This window comes from Gymnoscopelus braueri (genome assembly GCF_963280865.1).
Source record: "Gymnoscopelus braueri genome assembly, chromosome: 5".
Taxonomy (NCBI): domain Eukaryota; kingdom Metazoa; phylum Chordata; class Actinopteri; order Myctophiformes; family Myctophidae; genus Gymnoscopelus; species Gymnoscopelus braueri.
In genome coordinates, this window is record NC_137606.1 from 19,908,477 (window position 1) to 19,934,294 (window position 25,818).

At 43.3% G+C, this 25,818-nt stretch overlaps 1 protein-coding gene across 7 annotated transcripts in view; it reads right to left on the reverse strand.

Moving 5' to 3' along the window:
• LOC308085672 (eukaryotic translation initiation factor 4 gamma 1-like) overlaps positions 1-25,818 on the reverse strand; it is a 63,549-nt gene that overhangs the window by 18,298 nt on the left and 19,433 nt on the right. For 3 of the 7 annotated variants that reach the window (XM_080428914.1, XM_080428917.1, XM_080428915.1), the window contains 8 exons: positions 22,367-22,469; positions 14,910-15,049; positions 7,178-7,270; positions 6,977-7,061; positions 4,813-6,555; positions 3,907-3,995; positions 3,563-3,740; positions 3,014-3,147 (listed from right to left, as the gene is read on the reverse strand). In XM_080428914.1, coding sequence (XP_080285040.1) covers positions 3,014-3,147; positions 3,563-3,740; positions 3,907-3,995; positions 4,813-6,555; positions 6,977-7,061; positions 7,178-7,270; positions 14,910-15,049; positions 22,367-22,469 — 2,565 coding nt within the window. Of the gene's footprint in view, positions 1-3,013; positions 3,148-3,562; positions 3,741-3,906; positions 3,996-4,812; positions 6,556-6,976; positions 7,062-7,177; positions 7,271-8,530; positions 8,811-14,909; positions 15,050-16,933; positions 17,123-22,366; positions 22,470-25,818 lie in introns of those variants that run through there. The other 4 variants (XM_080428918.1, XM_080428916.1, XM_080428919.1 and 1 more) reach the window with 4 other exon arrangements.

Here is a 25,818-nt window from a genome sequence, read left to right on the forward strand (position 1 = left end):
CTAAGTGAAAAATCGTTACGCGGCGGATAAAAGCATGAAATTTGATACAGATGTCCCTTGGGTCATCCTAAAACATCCTAGAAGGGGTGCCCAAAAAAATCTTAAACAGGAAGTGAGTTATGGACAAAATCCAAAATGGCCACCTAAACTGTTGACCGTTGACTCAAAAGACACCAAAATAATCTCCAAAAAGCATAAAATGTGGCACACATGTCCCTTGGGTCATCCTAAGACATCCTAGAAGGGGTGCCCAAAAAATTCTGCAACAGGAAGTGAGTTATTGACCAAATTGAAAATGGCCGCCTAGTGTTGTCGATTGACTCAAAAGACAACTAAAGAATCTCCAAAAAGTATAAAATGTGTCACACATGTCCCTTGGGTCATCCTAAGACATCCTAGAAGGGGTGCCCAAAAAGGTCTTCAACAGGAAGTGAGTTATTGACTAAATTGAAAATGGCCGCCTACAGTGCTGGCGATTGACTCAAAAAGCCTACAGAATCTCCAAAAAGCATACAATTTGGCACATATGTCCCTTGGGTCATCCTAACACATCCTAGAAGGGGTGCCCAAAATAATCTGAAACAGGAAGTGAGTTATTGACTAAATTGAAAATGGCCGCCTACAGTGTTGAAAGATGATGCAAGATACCTAAAGAATCTCATAAAAGCATGAAATGTGGTACAAATGTCCCTTGGGTGATCTGAACGCATCCTACAAGGGGTGCCCAAAAAGATTTTAAACAGGAAGTGACCGCCTAAAGCAGTTGACACAAAAGAAAACATAAAGGGACGTCATAAAAGTGTATAATTTGGTACGTACATTGAGTGCTTCTTAATATATCCTAGAAGGTTATTTATTTGCTTGTTTATTAAACTTTTTAGGAACGGACCATGTTGAAGAAATTCTAAATGGCTGTTTAAACAGTTGACCATGGCAGTCTGCATATTATGCAGACTCAATACGACAGGTTATGCAGTGCATAACCTGCCGTATTTTGTAGTCTACCTTCTGTTTTCATTTCTACATCACTTATTCATTTTACTTTCTGCATTATTTTTTTATTGTACTCTTTGAATCTTCTTTATTTATCTAACTCTCTGCATATTCTTATTTATTTTACTCTGCATCTTATCTTACTCTGCATATTCTTATTTTACTCTCTGCATCTTATTTATTTTGCACTCTACATCTTCTTGCTTGTTTTACAAGTCTTCTCATGTATTTTCTTCTTGATCATTACTGTTTTTTTGTGATTAGTGTTTAGTAACTAGTACATGTATTCATGTGTGCCATTTCGCAATTACCAGCACATTGGCATAATGCTCTGCAAGGTAACCCAGCATCCCGGCATCTACACTTTCTCGAACAGAAGGGCTCAGCTTTGCAGCCACACTTGAGTTCTCTCCAAACTTAAGCAGCCTCTGGCAAGAGTGTCCATAAAGGTGTCCACGAATCAGCGACTTTAATCCATCCATATTTGTCAGGAGATGGTAGAGATTGCATAGCTTTCAGGCTTCTGGACCAAATGCCAGATTGGCTGCTCGATTTGAATATTGTAGCAGTGCAGCCTGTGTGGGAGGAGTGTTTTCCATTGAGAGACTATTAAAAAAAATGTTGGCACCCCTTAGGATGCATTCAGATCACCCAAGGGACATTTGTACCAAATTTCATGCTTTTATATGAGATTATTTTTTATGAGTGTCTTTTGCGTCGTCTGTCAACACTGTACACGGCCATTTTCAATTTAGTCAATAACTCACTTCCTGTTTCAGATAATTTCAGGCACCCCTTCTAGGATGTCTTATGATGACCCAAGGGACATGTATGCCAAATTGTATGCTTTTATGAGATTCTTTAGTTGTCTTTTGAGTCAATCGACAACACTGTAGACGGTCATTTTCAATTTTGTCAATGACTCACTTCCTGTTTAAGATTTTTCTGGGCACCCCTTCTGGGATGTCTTGGGATGACCCAAGGGACATGTATGCCAAATTGTATGCTTTTATGAGATTCTTTAGTTGTCTTTTGAGTCAATGGATAACACTGTAGGCGGCCATTTTCAATTTTGTCAATAACTCAGTTCCTGCTTAAGATTTTTTTGGGCACCTCTTCTAGGATGTCTTAGGATGACCAAAAGGACATGTGTGCCAAATTGTATGCTTTTATGAGATTCTTTAGTTGTCTTTTGAGTCAATCGACAACACTAGGCGGCCATTTTCAATTTAGTCCATAACTCACTTCCTGTTTCAGATTCCTTTGGGCACCCCTTCTAGGATGTCTTAGGATGACCCAAGGGACATATGTGCCAAATTTTATGCTTTTTGGAGATTATTTCGGTATCTTTTGAGTCAACGGTCAACAGTTTAGGTGGCCATTTTGAATTTTGTCCATAACTCACTTCCTGTTTGAGATTTTTTTGGGCACCCCTTCTAGGATGTTTTAGGATGACCCAAGGGACATCTGTATCAAATTTCATGCTTTTATCCGCCGCGTAACGATTTGGCCATTTTTTGTGCTTAGTACCCCCTACTAATATAGCATTCGAAGATTGTGGAATAGTTGTCTGGCTACGCGAGACAAAATTTCACAGGTCCACCTGGGTCATTTGAAAAGAATCTCGAAACCTGTTGGGTCTCGAAGCAAATTTCACGGGTCCGTCATTTTGGACTTGTGAAGAGCTCTAGTACAACCGATCACACGTTTCACTGTTTGTCTCTTTCTTGACTTATTTCCCTTGATAAACATCTCATGTCTAAAAAGTATTAAAACACAAACTTTAGCGTCCCTATTCTGGGGTGAACATACTGTAGCTTGAACATTACAAGCATGAACATTGAACATTACAAGCTCACAAAGGATTGCATGAAGACGCGTTGTGAGCTTGTAGATCGGCTATTTACGGCAAAGATATTTAGTGCAAAGGGCCTAGTATAGAACTTAGTTGGCCGAGTATACTTAGTTCCCTGGGGAACTCTGGTCAACTAAGTATATAGGGTTTAAATGGTTCAAGTACCTTGTCCAGGACTACATCACTGATGGCTGGCAGGCCCTCAGGTTTGTTCATGCTGGCTGAGATGAACTGGAAGCCCAGAAGGAATTCTCTGTCATACTTCTTCTTATCTTCTGGGTCAAGTGGCTGCCATTGTTCTGCAAGAGAGTAGGACACAGGAGATGAATTTGGTTTACTAATCAGCACAGCAAGACAGACTGAGAGATAATTTTAGCTTTTTTCTCTGTTCTTTTTGACGTTATTAAAAGGATCCCATCACAAACACGCTCAACTTCATAGTCCCGATCCCACAGGCTGAGAAACAGTGGCTGCATAGACAGGAATTTTGGACAGATTGTGAGACTCAGAAGACTCAGGAAGTGCAAATACACAATGTATCCAAACACCCACACAACATTAGCAAGGCAAAGGTCAGTGACACGAAAACGGCACTATTTTCAATGAAACGAAACTTCACAGCAATCATTGAGAGAGAAGGTGAGATACGATCACAGAGTACACAGCACCGCCAGCCCATGGTCCACAGATTGGGACCAAGGTCCAGGGACCCACCTGTTTTGTACTGGTACTTCTTGTCGGTGGCGCCCGGCTTGATGTTCTCAGCATCCAGCTTGTCTTCCTTGTCTTCCCAGGTGAGGTCAGCCTCTTCTGCGGCAGGAGGGGCGGCGGGGGCCTGAGCCTCCGGAGCGGGGACTGGCTCCGGCTCAGGGGGGGTATCGTCGACCTGGTCCTGGTGGTCGAGATGAAGAGGAGAAGGCAGAGAGGGAAGGAAGGAAGGAGATGAGTGAACAACATATGGAGATCAGACTACGGGAGTTTAAGAGTATGATGCCTAGGAGCTATCAGACAGGTGAATTATAAATTCAAAAGTGTGGTGTTAAGACAGGTTCACACACCTCTGTAAAGGCATCCAGGAGGTCTCCCACGGCCCCCTTGTTGTTCAGGTCCTTCATCTTTCTCTTTTTCTTTGGCACAGACACAGCAGCTACAGACAAAACACAAAGAACCTCACTCGGATTAGCAAGGCAGTGGAGTATAGAAGCCCATTTCCACCACTGAATTAACATAACATTTCTCGCAATTGTGACTTTAACATCTCAGAATAATTAGTTTGTTTTTGAAAACAAGACGGGGTCTAAAAACAGCGCGGCTTCCATGTAGATTTCTTAAGTCACAAGGTCATCTATGACATCAGTACTATGACGTCAGTCATCTCCAGATTTGGGCAAGGTTTCAGCCCATTCTGAGCTTCGCTGACTTCCAGCATAATTTTTTTGTTTCTAAAATATTTTCGAAATCCTACTTTAGACCAAGGAAGTTACTTCCTTGGTCTACTGGCAGCGTGCACAAGAAATTCTGTGGAGTGGTTTGCGAGATTGGCCTCGGACAGGCCACGCTATAAAGACTTGGGACATATAAACTCGGAATTATGAGAAAGAAAGACAGGGTCTAATAACGACGTGGTTTTCCTTTGGATCTCTGATGATGTGTTGATAGAAAAAAAAGCAGATATATTGACTATATGTCAAGTGTTTTGCAATATTAGCTGCGGACAGTCAGACACATCTCTGACACATGGGTCTTTTAGACGGCTCGCCCCCCAGGAACCACGGCGCAAAAATGTCCTTCCAAGAGGAGGGATGTTAATAAACCAGTGCAAATGGCAATACAAATGTATAGCGTCCATTAACAAAAGAAGACCGCAGATGAAAGGTGTGTGCGTATTTGTGATTTATGGAGTGGTAATTAATAATGATCCATTCTGGAATAGAGGCAGTGATATATGACCGACTCTCACTGACCTTGCATAGTTTCCTCTGGGGCAGGGGTAGCTGTGGAGGGAGGGGGGGTATCCTCCCTCTCTTCGGCTGTGGGAGGAGGAGGGGTCGGCGCCGCCTCTGGAGTGACGGCTGCGACCACGGCGGCTGCCTCTACAGGAGCGGGAGTCTCCACCTTGGCAACAGGCGTTGGCGTCTCCGTCTTAGTGTTAGGGGCAACTTGAGTAACCGGGACAACGGTCTCAGGGACATGAGGCGGGGTGGGTGTCTCTGGCTGGACTGTGGGTGCAAGCACTGCTGAGACAACGCGTGTTGCCTGGGCAATGGGTGCAGGCGTGGCCTCAACAACGAGTGAGGGAGTTGCCTGAACAACGGGTGAGGGAGTTGCCTCGACAACGGGTGAGGGAGTTGAGGGAGTTGCCTCGACAACGGGTGAGGGAGTTGAGGGAGTTGCCTCGACAACGGGTGAGGGAGTTGAGGGAGTTGCCTCGACAACGGGTGAGGGAGTTGAGGGAGTTGCCTTGACAACGGGTGAGGGAGTTGCCTCGACAACGGGTGAGGGAGTTGCCTCGACAACGGGTGAGGGAGTTGCCTCGACAACGGGTGAGGGAGTTGCCTCGACAACGGGTGAGGGAGTTGCCACTACAACGGGTGAGGGAGTTGCCTCGACAGCGGGTGAGGGGGTTGCCTCGACAACGGGTAAGGGTGTTGCCGGGACGACGGGTGAGGGTGTTGCCTTGACGAAGGGTGAGGGTGTTGTCTTGACGACGGGTGAGGGTGTTGCCTTGACATAGGGTGAGGGTGTTGCCGGGACGACGGGTGAGGGTGTTGCCGGGACGACGGGTGAGGGTGTTGCCTTGACGAAGGGTGAGGGTGTTGCCTTGACGACGGGTGAGGGTGTTGCCTTGACGACGGGTGAGGGTGTTGTCTTGACGACGGGTGAGGGTGTTGCCTTGACGTAGGGTGAGGGTGTTGCCTTGACGTAGGGTGAGGGTGTTGCCTTGACGTAGGGTGAGGGTGTTGCCTTGACGTAGGGTGTTGCCTTGACGATGGGTGAAGGCGTTGCCTGGCTGAGCGGAGAAGGAACTGCCTGGACAACGGGTGCAAGTGCTGCCTGGGCGGGAGGCGCGGGTGTGAGTACATCCAGTTTCTCGGCAACATCAGGTTCAGCAATGGGGCTGTCGTCGCGCTCGGCCGTGCTAGTGGCCGGGGCCTCGGGGTCCTGTGGGGCAGGCAGCGGCAGGCCGTTGGGGAGGCGGAGCTCCTCCGGCTGGGCGATGGGAGACTCCAGGGGAGCCTCCATCTGACTACTTGACGGAAGCGTGACAGAGAGCCTTGCTGGCTCCACCTCAGACACCCCGTTGGTGGTGGAGGGAGGGGCAAGGACTGCGTCTGACGAAGCAGGCTCAGCCTCTGCTTCAGACTCCTTCCCTGTCACCTCCTGCTCAGGCTCATCCTCTGTTCTTTTCTTTGCTGCGGAGGTGGGGACAGGGTCTGGGAGGGGAGCGGGGTAGGCTGGCACCTCAGGTGCCAAAGGCCGGGTGGGGGATTGTTTCCTGGGGGCCAGGGGGGCGTCCATCACGTCAGCGACTGGAGTGCTGGGCGGAGGGGTGGGAGTAGTGTTGAGAGGGGCGTCCAGGGGTAGAGAAGAAGGGGGAGGGGTTTTAGTGTCCGTGTCTGAGGGGGGAGACTCTTTGGGGAGGGGTTCTCTCTTGATAAGTTCAGGGGTCTTTGATAGAGGTGGTGGTGTGGGCTTCCCTCTGTCATCTGAGAGTTCAACAAGAGACATTGGTAGGAAAGAGATCAGATGGGCCACAGACTGAAAGTACAATCTATCCTTTTAATCACACTCAGCAGTACATAACCCAAACATGGAGTGCCCACCACCCCCCCTCCCCTTTTTGTCAAAAACTACAGCCATTCCATCAGTCAATGAAACTGAGATCATATTGTTGCAGGTAGCTACATGTTGGAGTTATCACAGATGCGTTATTCTGCTTCATCTCAAGGAGTTTAACTCCTCCATTAGCTACACATCTTATATAAAACTAATATTATATGACAAATGTTGTCAAAATATGATACGACAAATATATGAAAACAAATATTACATGATCAATTATTCACCATGATTGATCTGTGCGTGCGTGCGTGCGTGTGCGTGTGTGTGTGTGTGTATTCCACTCACCAGGTCTGACCAGCGCAGGTGTGGTGGCAGCAGGTGTGACCTTCTCACCGTTGGCCTGGGTCACAGCTGTACTCTCTGATCCTGACTGATGGAGCATGGATACAAACACAACATGAGATATAATAAGCAATAATAACCACTGGGAATTTCCACTCATCATGGAAAAAAGAACAGTGGACAAGGGGTGACTGTGTTGCTCACTTGTGGTGGGGTTGGGGTTGAACCACTGCGGCCTCCTGACATAATCTCCTCTGTAATGTCTTTACCTCCCTGGTTAGGGTCCCGTATTCTGATCTACAATAAGTAAGACAGAGCAAAGGTCAGATGTCAGTGAAGAAAAACCACACACAATATAAGGAGAGAAACGTAGAGAAGCGAGAGAATGGGAGAGCACCAGTGGTGGAAAGTAACTAAGTACATTTACTGTACTTAAGTAAAATTTTGAGGTATTTGTACTTTGCTTGAGTATTTCCAATTTCCAGTACTTTCACTTCTACTCCACTACATCTCAGAGGTAAATATTGTACTTTTACTCCACTACAATTATTTGAAAACTTTAGTTACTAGTTACTTTTCAGATATGAATTATGATATTATGAAACATACATTTACCACTTTAGCCCCGTTTTATACATAGGCTATTTGAAAATAGCCGATCTACAAGCTGCGACGCGTTGTGAGCTTGTAAATCTGCTATTTTCAAATATTTAGTACTTTTACTTTTGGTACTTTAAGTACATTTTGATGCCAATACTTTTGTACTTTTACTCAAGTAAATTTTGAATTCTGGACTTTTACTTGTAACAGTATTTTTATATTGCAGTATTGATACTTTTACTTAAGTAAAGAATTTGAGAACTTTTTCCACCACTGGAGAGCACTGAAGAAAGAGTATGTTGCTCACACTGGCTGCTTTCCCACCCTGAATGAGGGAGAGGCAGGAGGGAACAAGAGGGAGAGAATGTTTTTAAGGCGAAGGAATGAAGCATTTACACACAAACCTATCTGGACTGAAGCTTCCCATGATGCAATGCCTTAGGTTTTCAACTGCTTTTTGCATTCTCTCTCTCACTGTACAGGGACTGTGGCAAAGCTAGCTGTGTCTCTTTGAATGAGGCTACATTTGTCACATTCTTGACACATAGGCTCACCAAAAAACAAAACAAAGTAACACAGATATGGAACTGTTTGTCACTCAGCTAAATGTGTTCCAGACGCTTGGTCTGATCGCAGCTCAAATTGTTTGTCGAAGCATGACTCGAGTTAGCCGACTTTGAGCTAAGTTACTAAATAAATTCCAGCGCAGGCAGGGCCTGTAGAAAAATGCCTGGCTCTGCTAGTCACCAAGTCAAAGCACAAACATTGTTACAACAGATGGCTTTCCTGCTTTACTCTGACCATCCACGTGAAAAACTAGAGAAAATGTGTTCACCCACTCCTGGGGAGTGTGTCTACATGACAAGCACATGTTTGCTATCTCACTCTATCTGTGTATCTCTCTCTCTATTGAGAGAGCCGGTATGAGCCGGAATGTTCTCTCCTAGGGAGCTTTACCTGCCACGATCAGTACCCCTCTCCCTGAGCTCCGGAGACCCTAGTGGGCCTCTCCCATCCTGGGGCTGGAGTATTGCTGCCGGCCCAAAGGCCTCTGCTGGAGAACTGGGGACTTGGATCCCGCAACACTGTCTGGGACACGAAGTAGCACACGCAGTCGCCTCTCTGTAACTCACACCTACACCCACAACTGGGATAGCTAGCTAGCAAGCTAGCGCTGCAGGACGGGGCACAGCCAGCCTTGCTTGCTCCCAGTAAAGCTGGCTAAGCGAGCTGTCGTTCTAACCGTTCCCTCACGCTTACAGAGAGAGTGAGCAAGAGCAGGGTGGGGGGGGGGGCAGTTGAGGGGGAGGGAAAAAACTGGCCTTGTAAAGCTACGGTACTGGAATGTGTGTCCCCGCCCACTGAAACGAACAGACAGTCAATGGGGGCCAGAGAGAGCGAGGGGGAGCTTCCAGGAAAAGAAAGTCTTCCAACTTTATCAAATGAGCTCCAGCTCTCAGAAGAAACTCCCCCTTTTCTCTCTCTCTGCTGCTGTTCTGTCATTCTGCACACTCATGCTAGTCACTCCTCAAACTTTCAGGCTCTCCGTTCCTGAGAAAGAGAGAGAGAAGGGGGAGGGGGAATGCCACAGCAGCAGTGGAGTGAGAGAGAGAGGAGGGAGGGAGGGAGGTTAGCCCTTCCGGCTGTGAAGGGGAGGAGACCAGTAGCCACGTGGAGCTGAGCTATGTGCTGACATGTCCTTCCCTCCCCGCCCTAACCTCTTTTGACACACAGAGGCAGAAAGAGTTAAGGGAAGGAGAGAAAGAGAGGAACAATACCCTTTGAAATGCTTCAGAATTTAAAAGTAAACCAGTGTTTCCCAAAAATTGTGTTGTTACCCATTTCTGGGTTGCGGCTCAGTTTTTATGGGTCATATGTAAATATCCTGGATTTTGTCTTTTTTTTGGTTTAAAAAGTTTATATTTTTTTCTCCAAAATATTTTCATTAATTAATAGAAGAAAAACGTGAACGTGAAACAAAAAGAAATTCTAAAGATAGTGAAAATTTGTGAAAATAGCAGATCTACAAGCTCACAACGCATTATGCCATGCTGTAAGCTTGTAGACCTAATTTCACTATTGAAATATGGCTTAAGTGATTCATTCATCAAGTATTCTTTTAATTTTGGGTCGCAGGGAGACGCTAAAGTTCTCTTTTGGATCTCAAGCTGAAAGGTTTGGAAAACCCTGCAGTGCAGAGAGAGGGAGAGCAGGAAAACTGGGAGAGAAGAAGGCTCAGTTGCAAGACTCAACTCTGCAAAGGCATAAACTGGCTGAAAAATCTTCAAATGAACACACCTGATCTCACTGCAACATGCTGCCACATAAAGCTAGGTTACGCGCACGCACATACGAACACACACACACACAGTTGTGGAGGAAGCATCACTCACCCGGGTGTGAATTGAAGCGTTTTTTTTTTTTTTTAAACTCCTGTGACACCCCGTCTCTTATCTTCCACCTCTCACAGGGCTTCAGTTAAAGTGCGAGTGGGTATCATTTGTGTTTGAGGGTGCGTTTGGGTGACAGAGAAGGCGAGGTCTCTTTGTAAGCGTAGGACCTTGAAGTCAGCGTTGCAGTTATGGGCTGGGGCCTTTGGGAACGGGCCGAAGTCCGCACGGAGCGAACACGGCCAGCTGCGTGCTCCCACAGTCACACTGATAAGCAGCCAAGTTCCCCAGAGAGATGGGGGGGGGGGGGGGGGGAGGGGCGACGGCGACACACATGCACGCTGCTTGACTACAATCTTGTGGGTCTTACATCGAAAGCACAGAGCCTTTGCCAAACAGACAAGACCATTGCCAAGGCTTAAGATGTTCGATCATGGTTCGCAAACTTTTACATTTCAGGACCACCCCCCCCCCCCATAACTCTGTGTTACAGACCTGAAAGGGTCTATTTGGAACCTCCTCAAGGAACCCTGACCACACTTTGAGAACCACTGATCTAGGCAGGACTAGCGACATACAAAATGAATTGAACTACGCCATCAGCCTTTACTTCCTTTTTTTTTTTTAAACATCACATCCCGTGGCACAACTTCAGTTTTCAGCCTCACCCAACTGAAAAGCACGGGTGGGGGAGAGGAGCGCGGAGGGGGGAGCAGTTAGGGGTTAAGTGTCTTGCTCAGGGACACATTGACACATTGCTGAGGGCTGGAATCGTACCTGGGATCTAGGTTACTCAATCAGACAGACAAAAGACAGTCCCAGTAGAACTCAAGACTAGATGAGATGACCTAGTCAACTTTTCAGAGTAACAGTATCAGACAGACAACAGACAGTCACAGTACAAGTTAGAGACTAGATTATTACAGGTCCATTCCATTTGCAAATTCATTTTTTAATCCAGTAAAATGTGTCTTTAAGATTAGAATATTTTAGCCCAATGGAAACTAAAGACCAGAAAGCTTGCCTCCGTATTTTTTCACAACAGGCTAGTTAGGCTCAATATCTACCAAAACAAAATGACAGTATACCCACCTAGAATAGAGCACAACATGGTTCATCCCATGTACAAAACCTACGTCAAAATGATGCTAAAAATCTGTTTAAATCCAGTTGAAGAGCACAGCTAAGAAAGAGAAACCAGGAGCAGCTACAGTAGTAGCCTCTATATGGACCGGATCACAGGGACCCACCACATACCAACCGAGGGCCATCTTGGAGAGCAGAGGAAAAACGAGACTCCGAGACATGTAATAATTACATGCTTATGTCATATAGATACAGCGTCTCAAAGCCCACCAACTTAAGGTCAAGGACACTACTATCTATTTCAATCAGTGCCCTGATTGAAAGACTAGAATGTGACCACGCACCAGGATCATCCTTGGTGAGATTGCGACACCGCTAGCTGAGCTATCTTGTCACTTCACCTCAGTTACCTGCAATATCACATGTCGAGCAGTGTGGGCTATGGCCCTCTATAGGATACAAAAGATAGTGACATCATAACTTTTAAAACATTTCTTTCACTTTCCCAGGGTCAGACAAAGCCAAAGTTATCATTTTTATTTTATGCAGCTTGAAGATGAACAGTGAGCCACTGAGCGTCGCCTATTTTAACTCATATCTTGGTTGTCTATGGGACCAAGTGGCAGCTCCTCCAGGTAGGGAAATAGAGAGAAGATGGAAAGAAACTGACGGTTTCATACCTTTTAAGTTTTTACCTAAAACTGGTGGGGCACTAAGGATGGCCATTTCAGGCAGTCAGTGAGTCTGTCTAACACTTTGGCCCCAAACTAGATATCCCAGAAATGATTGGTATGCCATGGAATTTGCTGTCCACCTTCATGCTGCCTGAAAGATAAACCCTACCAATTTTGATGACCCCATGTCCTATAATAGAGAGCCACCCTTAGGTCAAAAGTTCCACTTGTACATAAACCATCTCAAAATCTAATGGGTGGAAACTTGCTGAGCACCTTCATTCTCCCCAGAGAATTAACACATTCCTCTCGCCCAATTGACCGTGGGCCAAAATGTCAGCTTTGTCGTACACAAAAATTGATGATCTATCCAAAAGGCAGATTGCAGGATAAACCCTTCTGATTTTAACGACCACACGGCCTTTCCTCTAGCACCATCCTTAGGCCAAACTTTTTACTAGTTTTCTTTTTAAAAAGACACGTTTTCACAAGTAAATACAAAATCCTAACAATGACATTATAGTTTGGATCTTTTCCCAAAATACACATTTATATGGCTGTAGCAGATTAATACACGTTTAACTCAGTTTCTCTGTCTCTCTCATTTTGCTGGTTTCCATGGACTCCCTGGCTGCAGAACAAGGGTGTCATTCTGGACCTCCAGCTGTGGACCAAGTCTCTCCATGGAGCATGACTATGGATTACTACTATATTATATCATTATATCTTACTATTATTATACTATCATAAACCATTATATATAATCTTACACTAGACTTACAATTATTATTATATTATACAACTGCTACTGCTTGTATCTCTCTTCCTGCCTCACCATTTCTCTCCGTCTCTCCTTTTCTCTGTCTTTCTCCTCTCAGATGAATTCCGACATGTCAGAAAACTTTGTTCGTCGTTTTCAAGCTCTTGCACGGTTGTAGCAGAGCTGCAACACGATTCCCCGATGCACATGCGCAAAGTAGCAAATGACAATACGTGCGTATGAAAATGCAGACTATTTGCACCCACGAAATGCACACAAGCCTGAACCAAAGTGATGTTTTTTTCTGCCCCCACACACACACACACACACACACATACACACACACACACACACACACCTTACTGCCGTCTATGTTGGGTAGCAATAATAAATCAAAACCATTTCATCCGCTGGCCCTGGCATCAGGCAGTGCTCCCATTCCTTTCATTGACAGTCCTATGAGACAAAAAACGTCCCGTTTGAATTGTATTAAACGACAATAAACTCACCAATACTATGTACCTCTACGGAAAGCTTTGGTATATACTATTTTTTCCTGTAAAGACTTTGTTTCACAAAAATCCAAAGTTGTCATTATGAGCAACTTTCTGTCATTAAACTCTGTGAAGCGATGATTCTCGCCGGGCGTGAGTGAAGTTGTTTTGGGGTCACTCAACATCCTGCATGCATTTCGAAACAGGGTGGTACGCAGGACGTGATTTAAAACAAGCGCTCCACAAAACAACTTCGCTCCTATGGAAACACAGGTAATGCAGATGTAACACAATAAAGAAGAAAAACACATGGTGTTTATTGACAGAAAGTTGTTTACAGAGTCTTTACACAGACACAGAAGATAACCCAAGCTGTCTATAGAGAAGTGAAATATTGCTGAGTCATTGTGAATCAGATTGATTGACAGCGCAATCAGACAGTGCCTATATTCCACTTTCAAAACAAATATGAAAGGAATTGTGTTGATATAATATGAAAGCTCCTGCCTCTGAGTATGAGTAGTAGTAAAACATTACATTTCTAAAGTAGCACAGTGTATGCCCAGCTTTAGGGGGAGTAAAATGCTTGCTCAGGATGGTCTCGGCTCTATATGTGAAGAGTCTTGAGAAAACATGTCGTGATTTGGCCCTATAATAAAATGTAATTGAAAATAGACATCACATTTCTTTGCTAATAGAGAAATCTGACAAAATAAAGTATAATACATCAATTACAATGTGTAGTTTTGTTAGTCATGGCATCCATCTTTGGAAGTTTAAAGATGTATGTCCTTACTTTTGAGACATGCTGCAGCTGCTGCTATTTGATCACATATCCAGGCATTGAGTTAAACTAGGCTAAACTCAGTGTTCCAACACACAACAAACTGCACGCAACAGACATAAAAAAAGACATCCACGAGTTTGTCTCTAGGTAAGAAAATTACCCCCCAAATGAAGCCATCACTTTAAATGAAGTGTGGCCGGTTTATATAAAAACTCATTTAAAAAAGGTTTCTGTGTGGAGGGAATGCTGTGGAATGAGTCAGATTTTTCACATTTCCAAAGTCATTCCAGTCATTGCAAAGACGGGAGGAACTTCATTGTGCAAAATGACCGAACTTTGACGTTAGACTCCAATATGAAACAGCTGAAACTCTCTGGTGTTTTATAGACAGTCTTTTGTTAGAGCCACATGTTTGATAGCCTGGGGGAACTGAGAGCAATCAATGAAACCAACAGTGAAAAATTAATACGGCACACAAGCTTAAAGTCACTATGCAGTAGTGAGACTCTGTAAAGTCCAACGCCTACGGTATGTTTTGAGTACTGAATAAATAAAAAGGGCCCCAAGAGGAAAATGGAACCGCTGGAAAACTGAGGCTTAACAGTTCCACCATGTTTATAATACTAAGAACAATATTCTATATGCTTACAGTAAAATATAATACCAAGAACTATGTTTATATATGCTGACCTGACATACAGTAAAATGATATACAATATAGTCACCAAAATGTATTTTGAGTATTCCTATGGGAGATAATACAATCAATATACTGTATATCTAGTATAGTACATAGTATATAAACATTTCAAACATAATATATGAAAAGATATTTCCTGGGTCCAAAATATAGATTTTCAAATATACTGTATAATGTTTTTTGGTCCATTTTGAATCACACATTTGAAATAATATATTGTTCAAAAGCTTTTGTTAAGCACTTAAGTCCCATATACTCAGCCAATCTACAAGCTCACGATGCATCCCGACACATTGTGAGTTTTTAGATGGGCTATTTTCAAAACATTTTCGCCTACAATGACATGCCCGAGACAGGGACAACAGGTTGAAAGTGGTTAAACAAGCATCAACAACTTAAGCTCCACAGTGTGCAGGTTAGGTGTAGAGTCGTATAGTTACTGTACCTGTTTGCGTTCCCGTTTGGTGGCGATGTGTTGCGGAGGCGGTTGCTGCTGTTGTTGTTGCTGGGGGGCTGCATTCATGATAACAGGCGCCGGCTGCACCTGGGGTGTGAACTGGGCCTGGGCAGGGTAGTAGGCCCCCGCTGTGGACCAAACACACAGAGGAATGTAAACACACGCACACAAACACACACTCACGTTGACTTAGACCCACAGCCACAAGGTGACACAGCCACGTCAACCTGACGCACACACGCAAGTCACGCAGACTCACACGCTCGCCCAACAGCATACATCCTGTGTTTACACAACGGTATGCATTGCACACCTAACGTTACGTATGTTTTTTAATGTTCTGCATATCCATCATGACATTTTTATACTCCAAAAAGCCTGACACCTTCTGACGAGCCACAACAACTGCAGTTTCTTTCTTTTATAGTATATTGGGTGAATTCAGCTTCATTTTGACATGACAGTTAAGATATGGAGGAAAGCAGGGAAATAGTGGGGATGTTTTGCAACAGAGGTTCCTCAGCCACAATCAAAACGAGTGTTTGGATCCACTTTATTGGGTCCGATGCTGATGAAAATTGTGGTGATGTTTTGTAAAATGTTCTAATTAACTCAAACAAAAACAGAAATAACTTGTTATTTAGCCACTTAATCCCTATTCAATGCGATGCGAGCTTGTAGATCTGCTTTTTTTTCTTTCTGAAAACTTCTGAAAGATTTCTGCCCAAAATAGCAATGCCTATGGCCTAGGTCTAAAGTGTTTAAAGTAAAAAAAGAAAATCATACTGTCCCTGACCAGCACATGCGCAGAGGGCCAGATCTGATGTTAAGTTGTCCTTTATATTGTTATCCTATTTTCATTAGTGTTACCCCTACCACTTATTCTGTACTGCTTACTGCATCTTGGTTTCATCCTTAATGGGGTTGCGGTGCTGCTATGGCAACTGAATGAGATCAATAAAGGTCCATCTATCAATGGTTGCAAAGGACACTGTTTAAAATGTGTATGATTATGTACATGGTTTATAAAAACTGTTATTATCCAGATGACAAATCAGTTCAATAATTAGTCAGATAACCAAGGTTCAACTTCCAACCAAAAATGGCTGTTCAGGAATCAACTAGTGTATAGTGCTGAGTAGCTGCTTCTCAAAGTCTTATCACCTTTGAGAAGAATCAATCTGTCCCATTTTAGAGTTGAATTAACACTTCAGATGTTAAGACGCCATACAGGTAGGCCTTTAAACTATCACACAGCAATCCCTCCCAAAGCCCAGGCCCTGCATTGGGGCCCTCTTTACTCAACACCATGGCCTGCTTCACAAACCCCTTTAGAGAGCACAGGCCAACCTGCCACCACCTAGAATAAGAAAAATGTGAATCACAGAAGTTCAAAGGCACCACCATCTAAAACTCAAAACTTAATCTCAGCTCCAGATCTTCAGTGATCTTACCTGGTCCAGCTACAGTATGAACTTCTTTCAACCCTCTTTCAATCTCATACTCCCCCCCTCTCTCGGATAGAAGGAAGAAAAGAAAAAAATCTCCTCACATAGAAGTGGCCTCTCTGTCTGCCTGTTGGGAGCTCTCGCTCTCTCACTCGCTCCTTCCCCCCTGCATGCATTTCAGCCTAACTCACATTACTGAGTCTGCATTGTTGACCAAGAGCGGCACAGCCTAAATATAGTCAAAAAACCACACCGACTGGGAGAGAGGGAGGGAGGGGGGGTCGAGGGACAGAGAGAGAGAGATGGAGAGAGTGAGAAAGTCACCACATCGACAGAGAGAGAGAGAGAGAGAAAAAAAAGTGGAATGCATGCATGAAATGAGAAAGGAGAGAATGGGATCTTTCTTGGAGCACGTCCCAAACCCTGTAAATGAGAGACTTGAGTTATGACTCACAGAGAGAGAGAGAGACAGACAGAAATAAAGAGAAGGATCAGGGAGATGAGTTGGACGGTGGCAGAGTAAGGCAAGGGTGTAAAACGACATAGCGTCTAGACGACACCTACCCTGGGAGTCCTCCTGTGCCTGAGACCCGCGATTCCCCATGTCTGAACAACTCCTGCACCACTGTGAGCATGTGTGCACGCGCGTAAGGGTTAAAAGGAGAGGGGGATCGTCTTCAAACCCCTTCTCTGTTCTTCCGCGCTCTTTGTACAGGTGACCCTCAGAAAAGCTTCTTCTCTTTCCCCACTTCCAGCGTGTCTGCCTTTTGCCCCTCCTCCCTCTGACCTCCCCCTCCCTGATCACTCCTCCTTTTCCCTCTTTCTCCTCTTTCCTCCCTCCCTCTTTCTTTCCCTTCAAGTGTACACAGGGGCGAGCTTAAGAGCTAAAACTAACAGGTCGTGCTGTCCGGAGAGGCAATAAGGTGTCTGAAGACCACCCCCCCCCTCCCTCCCAGTCTTGACCCTCCTTGCCGTGATCTGATCTGTGTTGGCTACGAGGTCACAGCCAACAACAGAGGTGGCCTGTGTGTATGTGTGCATGTAAAAGGGGGGGTTGTTAAAAATACACCGCTCACTCCTCCCCACTATGTCGTCACCACCACCACCAAGGCATCTATGTTTTTACCTGACCACTAGCACAGCTCTGTTCACTGTCTGGTAAAAGACAGCGCCACCTACTGCCCTGGAAGGCTGAGGCAGGGGTGTGTACTATTTTAGGGCATTTCTATGGGTTTGCAGCATGCACCATTTTGTTTAGCTTTTCCATCACGGAAGGAGCACTGCTGAATAAATATTTCATGAAGCTTCATGCCTCACATTTGTAAGGCTATTGTGTAACGTGGCAATTGTAATACATGTACGCAGCTACATACTTGTATTGTGTGTGTGTGTGACGTTTCATTGTTGCATGACCACTAGTTGTATGAGCCTATGAGGTCAGGCCATTCTGACCTCATGACACGTGCAGGATTCCCCAAGCTGGTGACACTATATTAAGTCGCATACACTCAATGCTGTATCTACCACACATGATCAGAAAGTGTTCCGAATTAAACCTGTGTATAATTATATTGAATAAAGACTGCGCTGAGCTCAGGAAACTCGTACGTGGGCAGAATGCAGCATGGATGAGACCCTGTAAGAGATTAGATAAAAGGACATTCTGGGTGGGCGGTTCTAGGATGTTGAGTCTCTAGGAATTTCTAGGAATTACTTTTCACTTTTTCCTGGAACGATCATTTAAAGGCTCGGTGGGACTGGTGGTGAATTTCAGTCTCAGGGACGGCCTTGACATTTCCATATTCTATGCGTTGAAATGCCTGGTCTCACAGCCAGTTCTCTCAGAATGATTCATACTTCAGTGGGACGTAAGTAGATGCTGTGTCGAGAGCCTTGGTGTTGCACCCACTAGCAACTTCTGGGTTTCAACATAGTTTACATCAAGCCACACAAGGCTTGGGGGAAATTGTTGAGATTGTTGTGCTTATCAGACACGCTGTAGGGATTTATATTTCATTATCTTCTGTTGTCCATAAAGGACAATTAATCCCAGCGCTTTCACATACTCACAATAGAAGGACAGGAGAGAGAGAGAGAGCAAGAGAGAGATTCAAGGTAAAAATAGGCCAAGTTGCCCTTTAAAAATCCATCCAACCCATGCGAATGAGGAAGACTACAGACTCACTCTTTGCTGCTCCACTTAATGTTCCAGCTGATTTTTCCCCCCTGGGATTCACACTAACCAACTCCCCTCAATAGTTGAACAATAAAGGCAAAGGGTAAACAAGGACTCTCAGTCCAGACGCTGGATCAGCAGCTTCAATCTTAAAACAAACACCAAAAATGAGCCGCTTACATCAGCCCTTTGTCGATATCAGCTCTAACCCTGGAGCTGAAATTAAACAACAGAGTGCATTTGATTCATTCTGACTTCCAGTGAAATATTAAACAAGCCCATTCAAGTTCAGCCTTGAAATAGACCCCAAGTGTTAAAATGAACTGTCACATGCTTTCTTCAATTTTGCTGTTATTATTACTCAATTCTGATTGCGCTCCGTTTGAGCAATATCACACGGTTGTTGTAGTTCCGCAAGCATCACTGAAGTTTCATAAAGGACGGCAAAGCACAAACTTGATTTAAATTTGCAATTATACAACAGTTACCATCAAAATAAAACATATAATCAAAATGTATTATATTGTGGGGCAATTCGCTCTCAAAATAACCTTTTTTTCAAGTGTTTTCTCTGTTGCCCTGGAAATGCATGGGATCTGATCTGACAGAGACAACAACTAGTCCCTATTGACTCAGCCAATCAGTCCAGACCCATTGAGAAGGCCCTGTGCCAGCCAACTTGAGCTAATGAACTAAATCCGATGTTGTGACTTTCGAAACTGAATATTGCACAAAGAAACTTCACTGGTTAGCTCAACCTCATTATAACAAAAAAATATTTGAATGACCGATTTAGAAGCTACCACTAAATGTTAACCAATCAATCTTGTTGTGGGGGTGTCTATTGAGCTTTCACAGAAGTATGTACACAATGAGATTTTATTTAAATAAATTATAATATAATAACTAAGTAGCTAAAGGAAAATCATTGGAAGCTAGGACAGTCACATACATTCAGAAATCACTTTACTGTAATGCAGCATGTAACACCTTTAACCCTGGGGTCCCTATTTTGGGCATGTTCTTATAGGTAAACATTTTCCAACAAGAGAATTAAAAAAAGAAAAAAGAAAAGCGTGGTACATTGAGACGCACTGAGGGCTTGTATAGCTAGTTTTGCTATATTTGAAAAATATTGAAAGAATAAAACCAGGAAAAAAGCCAACACTATCACAATATCTGAAATCCCAGGCGATATCTAGCCTCATTTCACAACATCAACATAATAATATCAATATATTAACCGGCGCTATTGGCAACACAGCTGGAAGGCCATTCTCTCAATCTCCTGTTGTTGGTTATTGGTAGCAGACAAGCCATAGTGTATTACGTTCAGTTAGATTTAGTGCTTTGTGCTACATACTGCTCTCCCTGGCCTTTGTTCTAAACCAGAGCAGCCTGGGTAAGCCTATCCTCACTCCGCCTTAGCACTGCCTCTCCCAACACAAAAAAACATGCCAGCTGCCTTGGCACAAGGAATAGTCTGAAAAATACGAGATATTTCTTTCAGGACTGGGCATGTGCACGTGTCTGTCTCAGGATCAGTGTGTAAATTATAGATGTGTAAAATGTTCGTGTTGCTATGCACAAATGTGTGTGAACTGTGTGTCATTAAAGCATGAGCACAACACTTGACTAAAGTGATTCGACACAGATCAGACAAATAGTGTGCAAGTGGCAAGTAATTTTGAACGAGAGGCTGTGAGTGAAACTGTGTGTTCCAACAGTTTAACTATGTGTGTGTTTCCATCAGTTCAGCTAATTCCATTACACTGGGCACCGTTTGTGGACAGGGACAAATTCCAGAAATGCTCTTTCAAATGTTCCAACAACTGGCTCCTGGTCCAAAACCACACTGAATTAGGCCTTTTGTTTGGAATTACGACGCGCACACACTGCCATCTAATGCAAAATGCATACTTCATCTCCTCCCAACAAAACACAGAATGTCAAATAAAAGACGGGCCCTCACGGACATACACCCAGAACAATTATTTCCTCCACTGACATCTGGATCCAATGTTGAGTACAATGAATACAATGAATGAATGTACATTATCGTCACTCAAATACATTAAATGCCAAATGGCACACCCAAACTGTAGGATTGTGTGTGTGTGTGTGTGTGTGTGTGTGTGTGTGTGTGTGTGTGTGTGTGTGTGTGTGTGTGTGTGTGTGTGTGTGTGTGTGTGTGTGTGTGCATTCTCATGGCAATATGCTACAGTCTAAACAAAGGCACCACATAGCTTAGATAAATATCAGCAGGGGATCATTGAGTTTGTTTTTAGGTCATCATAGGTTATTGTGGTGTACCGACATACAGCAACCACTAGAGGGTATGGTAACACACACAATGAAGGGCAGAGATGCTACTAGTGCTTTGCAGGGCTTTTTTTTTATAAGATCAAAGTTGTAGGGACCTCAAAAACCTAATGTTGACTTGGAGGACAAGGACAACCGACAACTGTGCTATTTTGAGAGACAGTTCTGGGGCTTTCTCTGGTCTGGGTGTGGATCAGGGGTGAAACGATTAATCAAATAATCAATAGATAGATGGAAATGAATAAAAATGTGTTTCAGTAATTGAATCATCGTTGTCATGTAACAAGTAAACATATAAAACAAGTTCAAGATGTTTGCAGTCAGAGACATGAACCACTATTTTGTACTGTATTACACTTACTTTACTGTCATTGTGTGGCTAAATTAATCGCATTGTTTAATTGAATCATCAAACAATCAACAGGTTAAAGGGGTTGCAATTGTTTTTTTTATGAAAAAGGTTAAAGTTCTAAATTACGATCGTAAACATTGCTACAGAGTGCTTATTCAGTAACAGGGGTCTCACTTCTCTCCAACTCTTTAGTAAACCAAGTAAAGTTATTTCTATCCAGTCAGGAGAGATAACTCCACAAAGATCATTATCAGCTTAAAATGTATAGAGTTCCAATTTAACAATCATTTTAACAAAATAATATCACTTACACCCCCCTTTAATCTATGATGACAATAATGGCAGCCCTCGAATGAATTATGTTGGGTACACTTTCTGGTATACAAAATAAAATAGCTGTGTGTTTGTGTGGGTGTGCGTGTGTGAGTGTGTCTGTGTTAGAGATGCGCGGATCGCGGTTTTAGCCGCGGTTGCCGCAGTTAACCACGGTTTGGGTGGATTCGGGTCAATCAAATATAATTATTAATTAATATTGGATAAACCGCGGGTGAAATATTGCGGTAAATAAATTAATGACATCTAATATATCTATCCATAAAATAGCTAAATCTCTGCGTGCTTGTGTCTGTGTGAGTGTGTAGAGCAGCCTCTGTGCGATGCGATCACAAAATGCATTGATTTAGCCTATGGAATGTCGGTGCGTCTTTTTTCTTTTTTTTAAAACCGGTGCTGCTCTGCTGCGCTGGCAGCAGAGCAGTACTCTCTGTATGTTGGATGCCGCATGTATGTTGGATGCCGCACAGAGTCTGTATGTTCAGCGCAGCAGAGCAGTGCGCTCTGTATGTTCAGCGCAGCACCGGTTTAAAAAAAAGAAAAAAGACGCACCGACATTCCATAGGCTAAATCAATGCATTTTGTGATCGCATCGCACAACTAATACTAAAACTAACGGGGAATACCAGAAAATTATAATATTTTGACATACAGGAGAAACAGTTGGTGCGGATATTTAAATTGGATAATATAATTATTGCGGTTGGATAACGGGCGGATAATTAATTTGTACATGCGGATTCGGGTGACGTGAGAGGCCATCCGCGCATCTCTAGTGTGTGTGTTAGGCGAGGCCCATCACAGAGCCTCTTACCATAAGTACCATATTCAGCAGGGCTGGTGCCAGGGTAGAAGCCAGGAGTGCCAGCTTGCACTGGGTACTGTTGGGGTGTGGCCACATAGGTCGCCGATCGGTACTGAGGCACATAGAGAGAGGAGAGAAAGGGTCAGTTTGCTTGGTGAAAGACTGCAGTTAAACCACTGTCAAAGTAAAAGAAGAAGATTAACACGCTCCTGTAGTCAACAAACCGCCTTGCCTCCTCTTAGGTTTATTTGACAGGGACAGCATACAATAAATGTATTTAGCTAAAAGCTAATTTCTATCTGTAGTCCCTGAGCAGGAAGTAGGGTACAGCTTTAACCACATTAGCTGTGGTGTGCCTATTCTAAAATATTAAAATATTATTGCAATTTTCAGGGAGGCATCGGGTACCATTTTTATAGTCTTTGGATGGAACCCCGACCTCCGAGTCTCAGGGCGGACACTAACGAGGCCACTGAGCTTTTAAAAAAAAAAGAAATTGCACAATTTTATATCCGGGTAAGGTGTTTAAAAACTGGCAAAAGTTAGACAAAACAGGAAAATGAGTGGGGGTGGAGGTCTAATGGGGTTCTCATTTAAAATGGATGCATGGTATGATAATCTACCTGGATTGTAGCTCGTCAGTGTAAAACTGTTATTTACCGACAGAAAGCCTACAAAAATGTGCTCACACACACAATAGCGAAATTAATACATTTGATGACAATATTTGCAACTCCCACTTAATATTGCCACATTTTGTCTCCTTGTTCTACAACAAGGTGAGGTCTGAGGGAGGGAGAGGAGATGACCGCCAATGACATACCTATTGTGGTTGCACCACAAGCCATTCTTTAAGAGTTGTTCAATGATCACACTATGCCTATGAAATATATAAGGTACTTAAGCCTTTCCCCACACTGTAAAGTAGAAACGTCTTTGTTTATTACATTTACCAGGTTGCACAATGTAGGTCTGTAGGAATGACAGACACACTGCATTTGACTTGCGAGGCTACATCTGCCACTGGTACCACACCTCTCATTTATCTTCCAATTCCAACGCTTGCTCTTTCTCTTTCAGTCAGTAGGCGAGGTTTATGTGTCTGGGTGCACTTGTCTAAAGACACCCGGCATCCTCCCAGTCCCAGTTTGATTGGTGGCCTTTTATTGTTTTGTTTTTATGGAGAAGGTCACTTCTCCCTCGGAACATTCTCACCCCTTGGAGTGATAGGAGCAGCAGAAACCCTCCACACGTAATTGAAACCTCTTTGGATGTACATGATTCACGTGGATGGCATACTCTGTAGTCTGTATTGAAGTTGGCAAATTTCGCTGAAAAGCAACACGTTTAATGGTCTGTGAAAAGAAGCAGGTTGCAACCATAGACCATAAAAAGAATGGACAAAGCCAGCCCCATTGGTTTCAACAGACCGTTTTGAAGCCACTTTTTCACCGAATTGAAATACCAGAAACGACTGCTACTGGCTTCAACCGCAGCGAGGGCGGGTCTTAACACGGTAGAACCAGTAGAAACCTTAGAAACATACCCTACTTCATCATCAATTTTAAAATGAATGGGACCATAATTTACTAAACGCATATCATGATGATTTAAAAAATACTTCAAACTAGCCATTGAAAACAAAGTGTTTATGAAAATGTTTACTACGTAATAAAATCAAGTTTAAAGTCCGGCCAAAACCTCATTCAATTCTATCGAGAGTATAATATACTCTCAATATAATTGTATTGCGACCAGTAGAAGATGAAATAGCGACATCTGCTGGGCCATTAATAGGAACTGTGTGCTGAAAGAGAACCCGGAAGAGAGCTTCAATTCCAGCGCCGATTCCTTGAGCCTCGGTTTCAACTCTGTGTATCGGAGGAGACACTTGGTTTTCTACTGTACAACCACCCCAGGACAACAGTGCATGGGGTTGGCAGTTAACAGCAACCACAGTACACATGGGGAATTGGCAGTGGCATTGGCATTTCTCTTTGGGATTAACCCATTAAGACCTGAAGCCGATTCTACATGTCTCCTAAATCGCGACAGTATTCTGAAAAACTTATGTTTCTATATCAGTGGTGCTCAATCTTTTTCATGTCGAGGACCCCCAAAATTATATGTATTTGGCCGCGGACCCCCATCTCAAAATATTTTGTTCCAGGGACCCCCCAGAAGCAAAGATTTGAGTTAAAAATGCTATATATATATCGTTAAAAATATATATATTCAACGATTTGCACACATTTAAAAAAATAGCAGATCTACAAGCTCGTAGCGCGGCACTCGGTGCCGCGCTACAAGCTTGTATAGCTCTGCTATATATTTTTGAATAGCCAAAGTGTAAAATAAAATCAAATCAAAAAGTGACACAGATGCGTTCCAGGTCTTAAAGGGTTAATGAAATGTATAGGTTTGTAGTGCTATAGTGCAGTGGTTCCCCACCTGGGGTCCGGGCCCCTGCCTTGGGAGGTGCCAAAGATCACAGGTAAGGTGTGAGGACTTGTCTATTTGGAGGTCAAAGAAAACTGTAAACATACTGCACAAAATCATAACTTTTAGCATTTTTATATTGTATTGTAAGCGCATTGTGAGCTTGTAGATCGGCTATTTTCTAAAATGTAGACTATGCTATCTAAAATGTAACTTAGATAGCATGTTATGTAGACAGATGCCAGGTCATTGTTGACCTGGCATCCTATAGTGTGTATAGTTTCAATGTACAGGCTGATGATAGGTTCTTGGCTTACTTATGTATTAGTTCATTATTATTCTTGGTTCACAACGTATATTAGTTTATTATTAAATTACTATGCATTTGATGTATTACCTTGTGTTGTCCTTGCTTACTGTAAGTCACTTCTGCATTAAGAGCATCTGCTAAATGCCTAAATTGTAAACTGTCAATATTCAGAATCAATTAGTAGCCTATTGACAAATGTATGACAACACAAAAACAAAACCTGATCAATGTTCTCATTAGAAGTGAGTAGGCTTAGCTATACGCAATATGGCCAATGTAATGGAAAAGAGGCTACCATGTTATATTTACATGGCTATTATTTTATAACTTAGAAATTCAAATTATATTATCCAAATAGGCTATGAAGGTGAACCAAAAAAACTGATGAAGATGTGATTGGCTGGAATCAGTGTCTGTAGAGGGTCCTCATCTGGACATGTTTGATACTGTCAGGACACTGCATTTTAAATCCTGGCCCCAGCATATTGCATAAAGTCTCAGTGGTGGCCTATCATGGATTTTTAAGATTACTTTCATAATCTGTATGTTATTTGTAAACTGCATATTATTATGCATATCATCATATTATTATTTTATTTCTATTACATATTGGTGGTCCTTACACTTTGGTGGATGCTCCTAATTTTTTGTTGGTGCTCCTTAAATTTTTTATTGGTGAGTAAAAAAGTTACATTCGAGCCCTGGTCAGGAA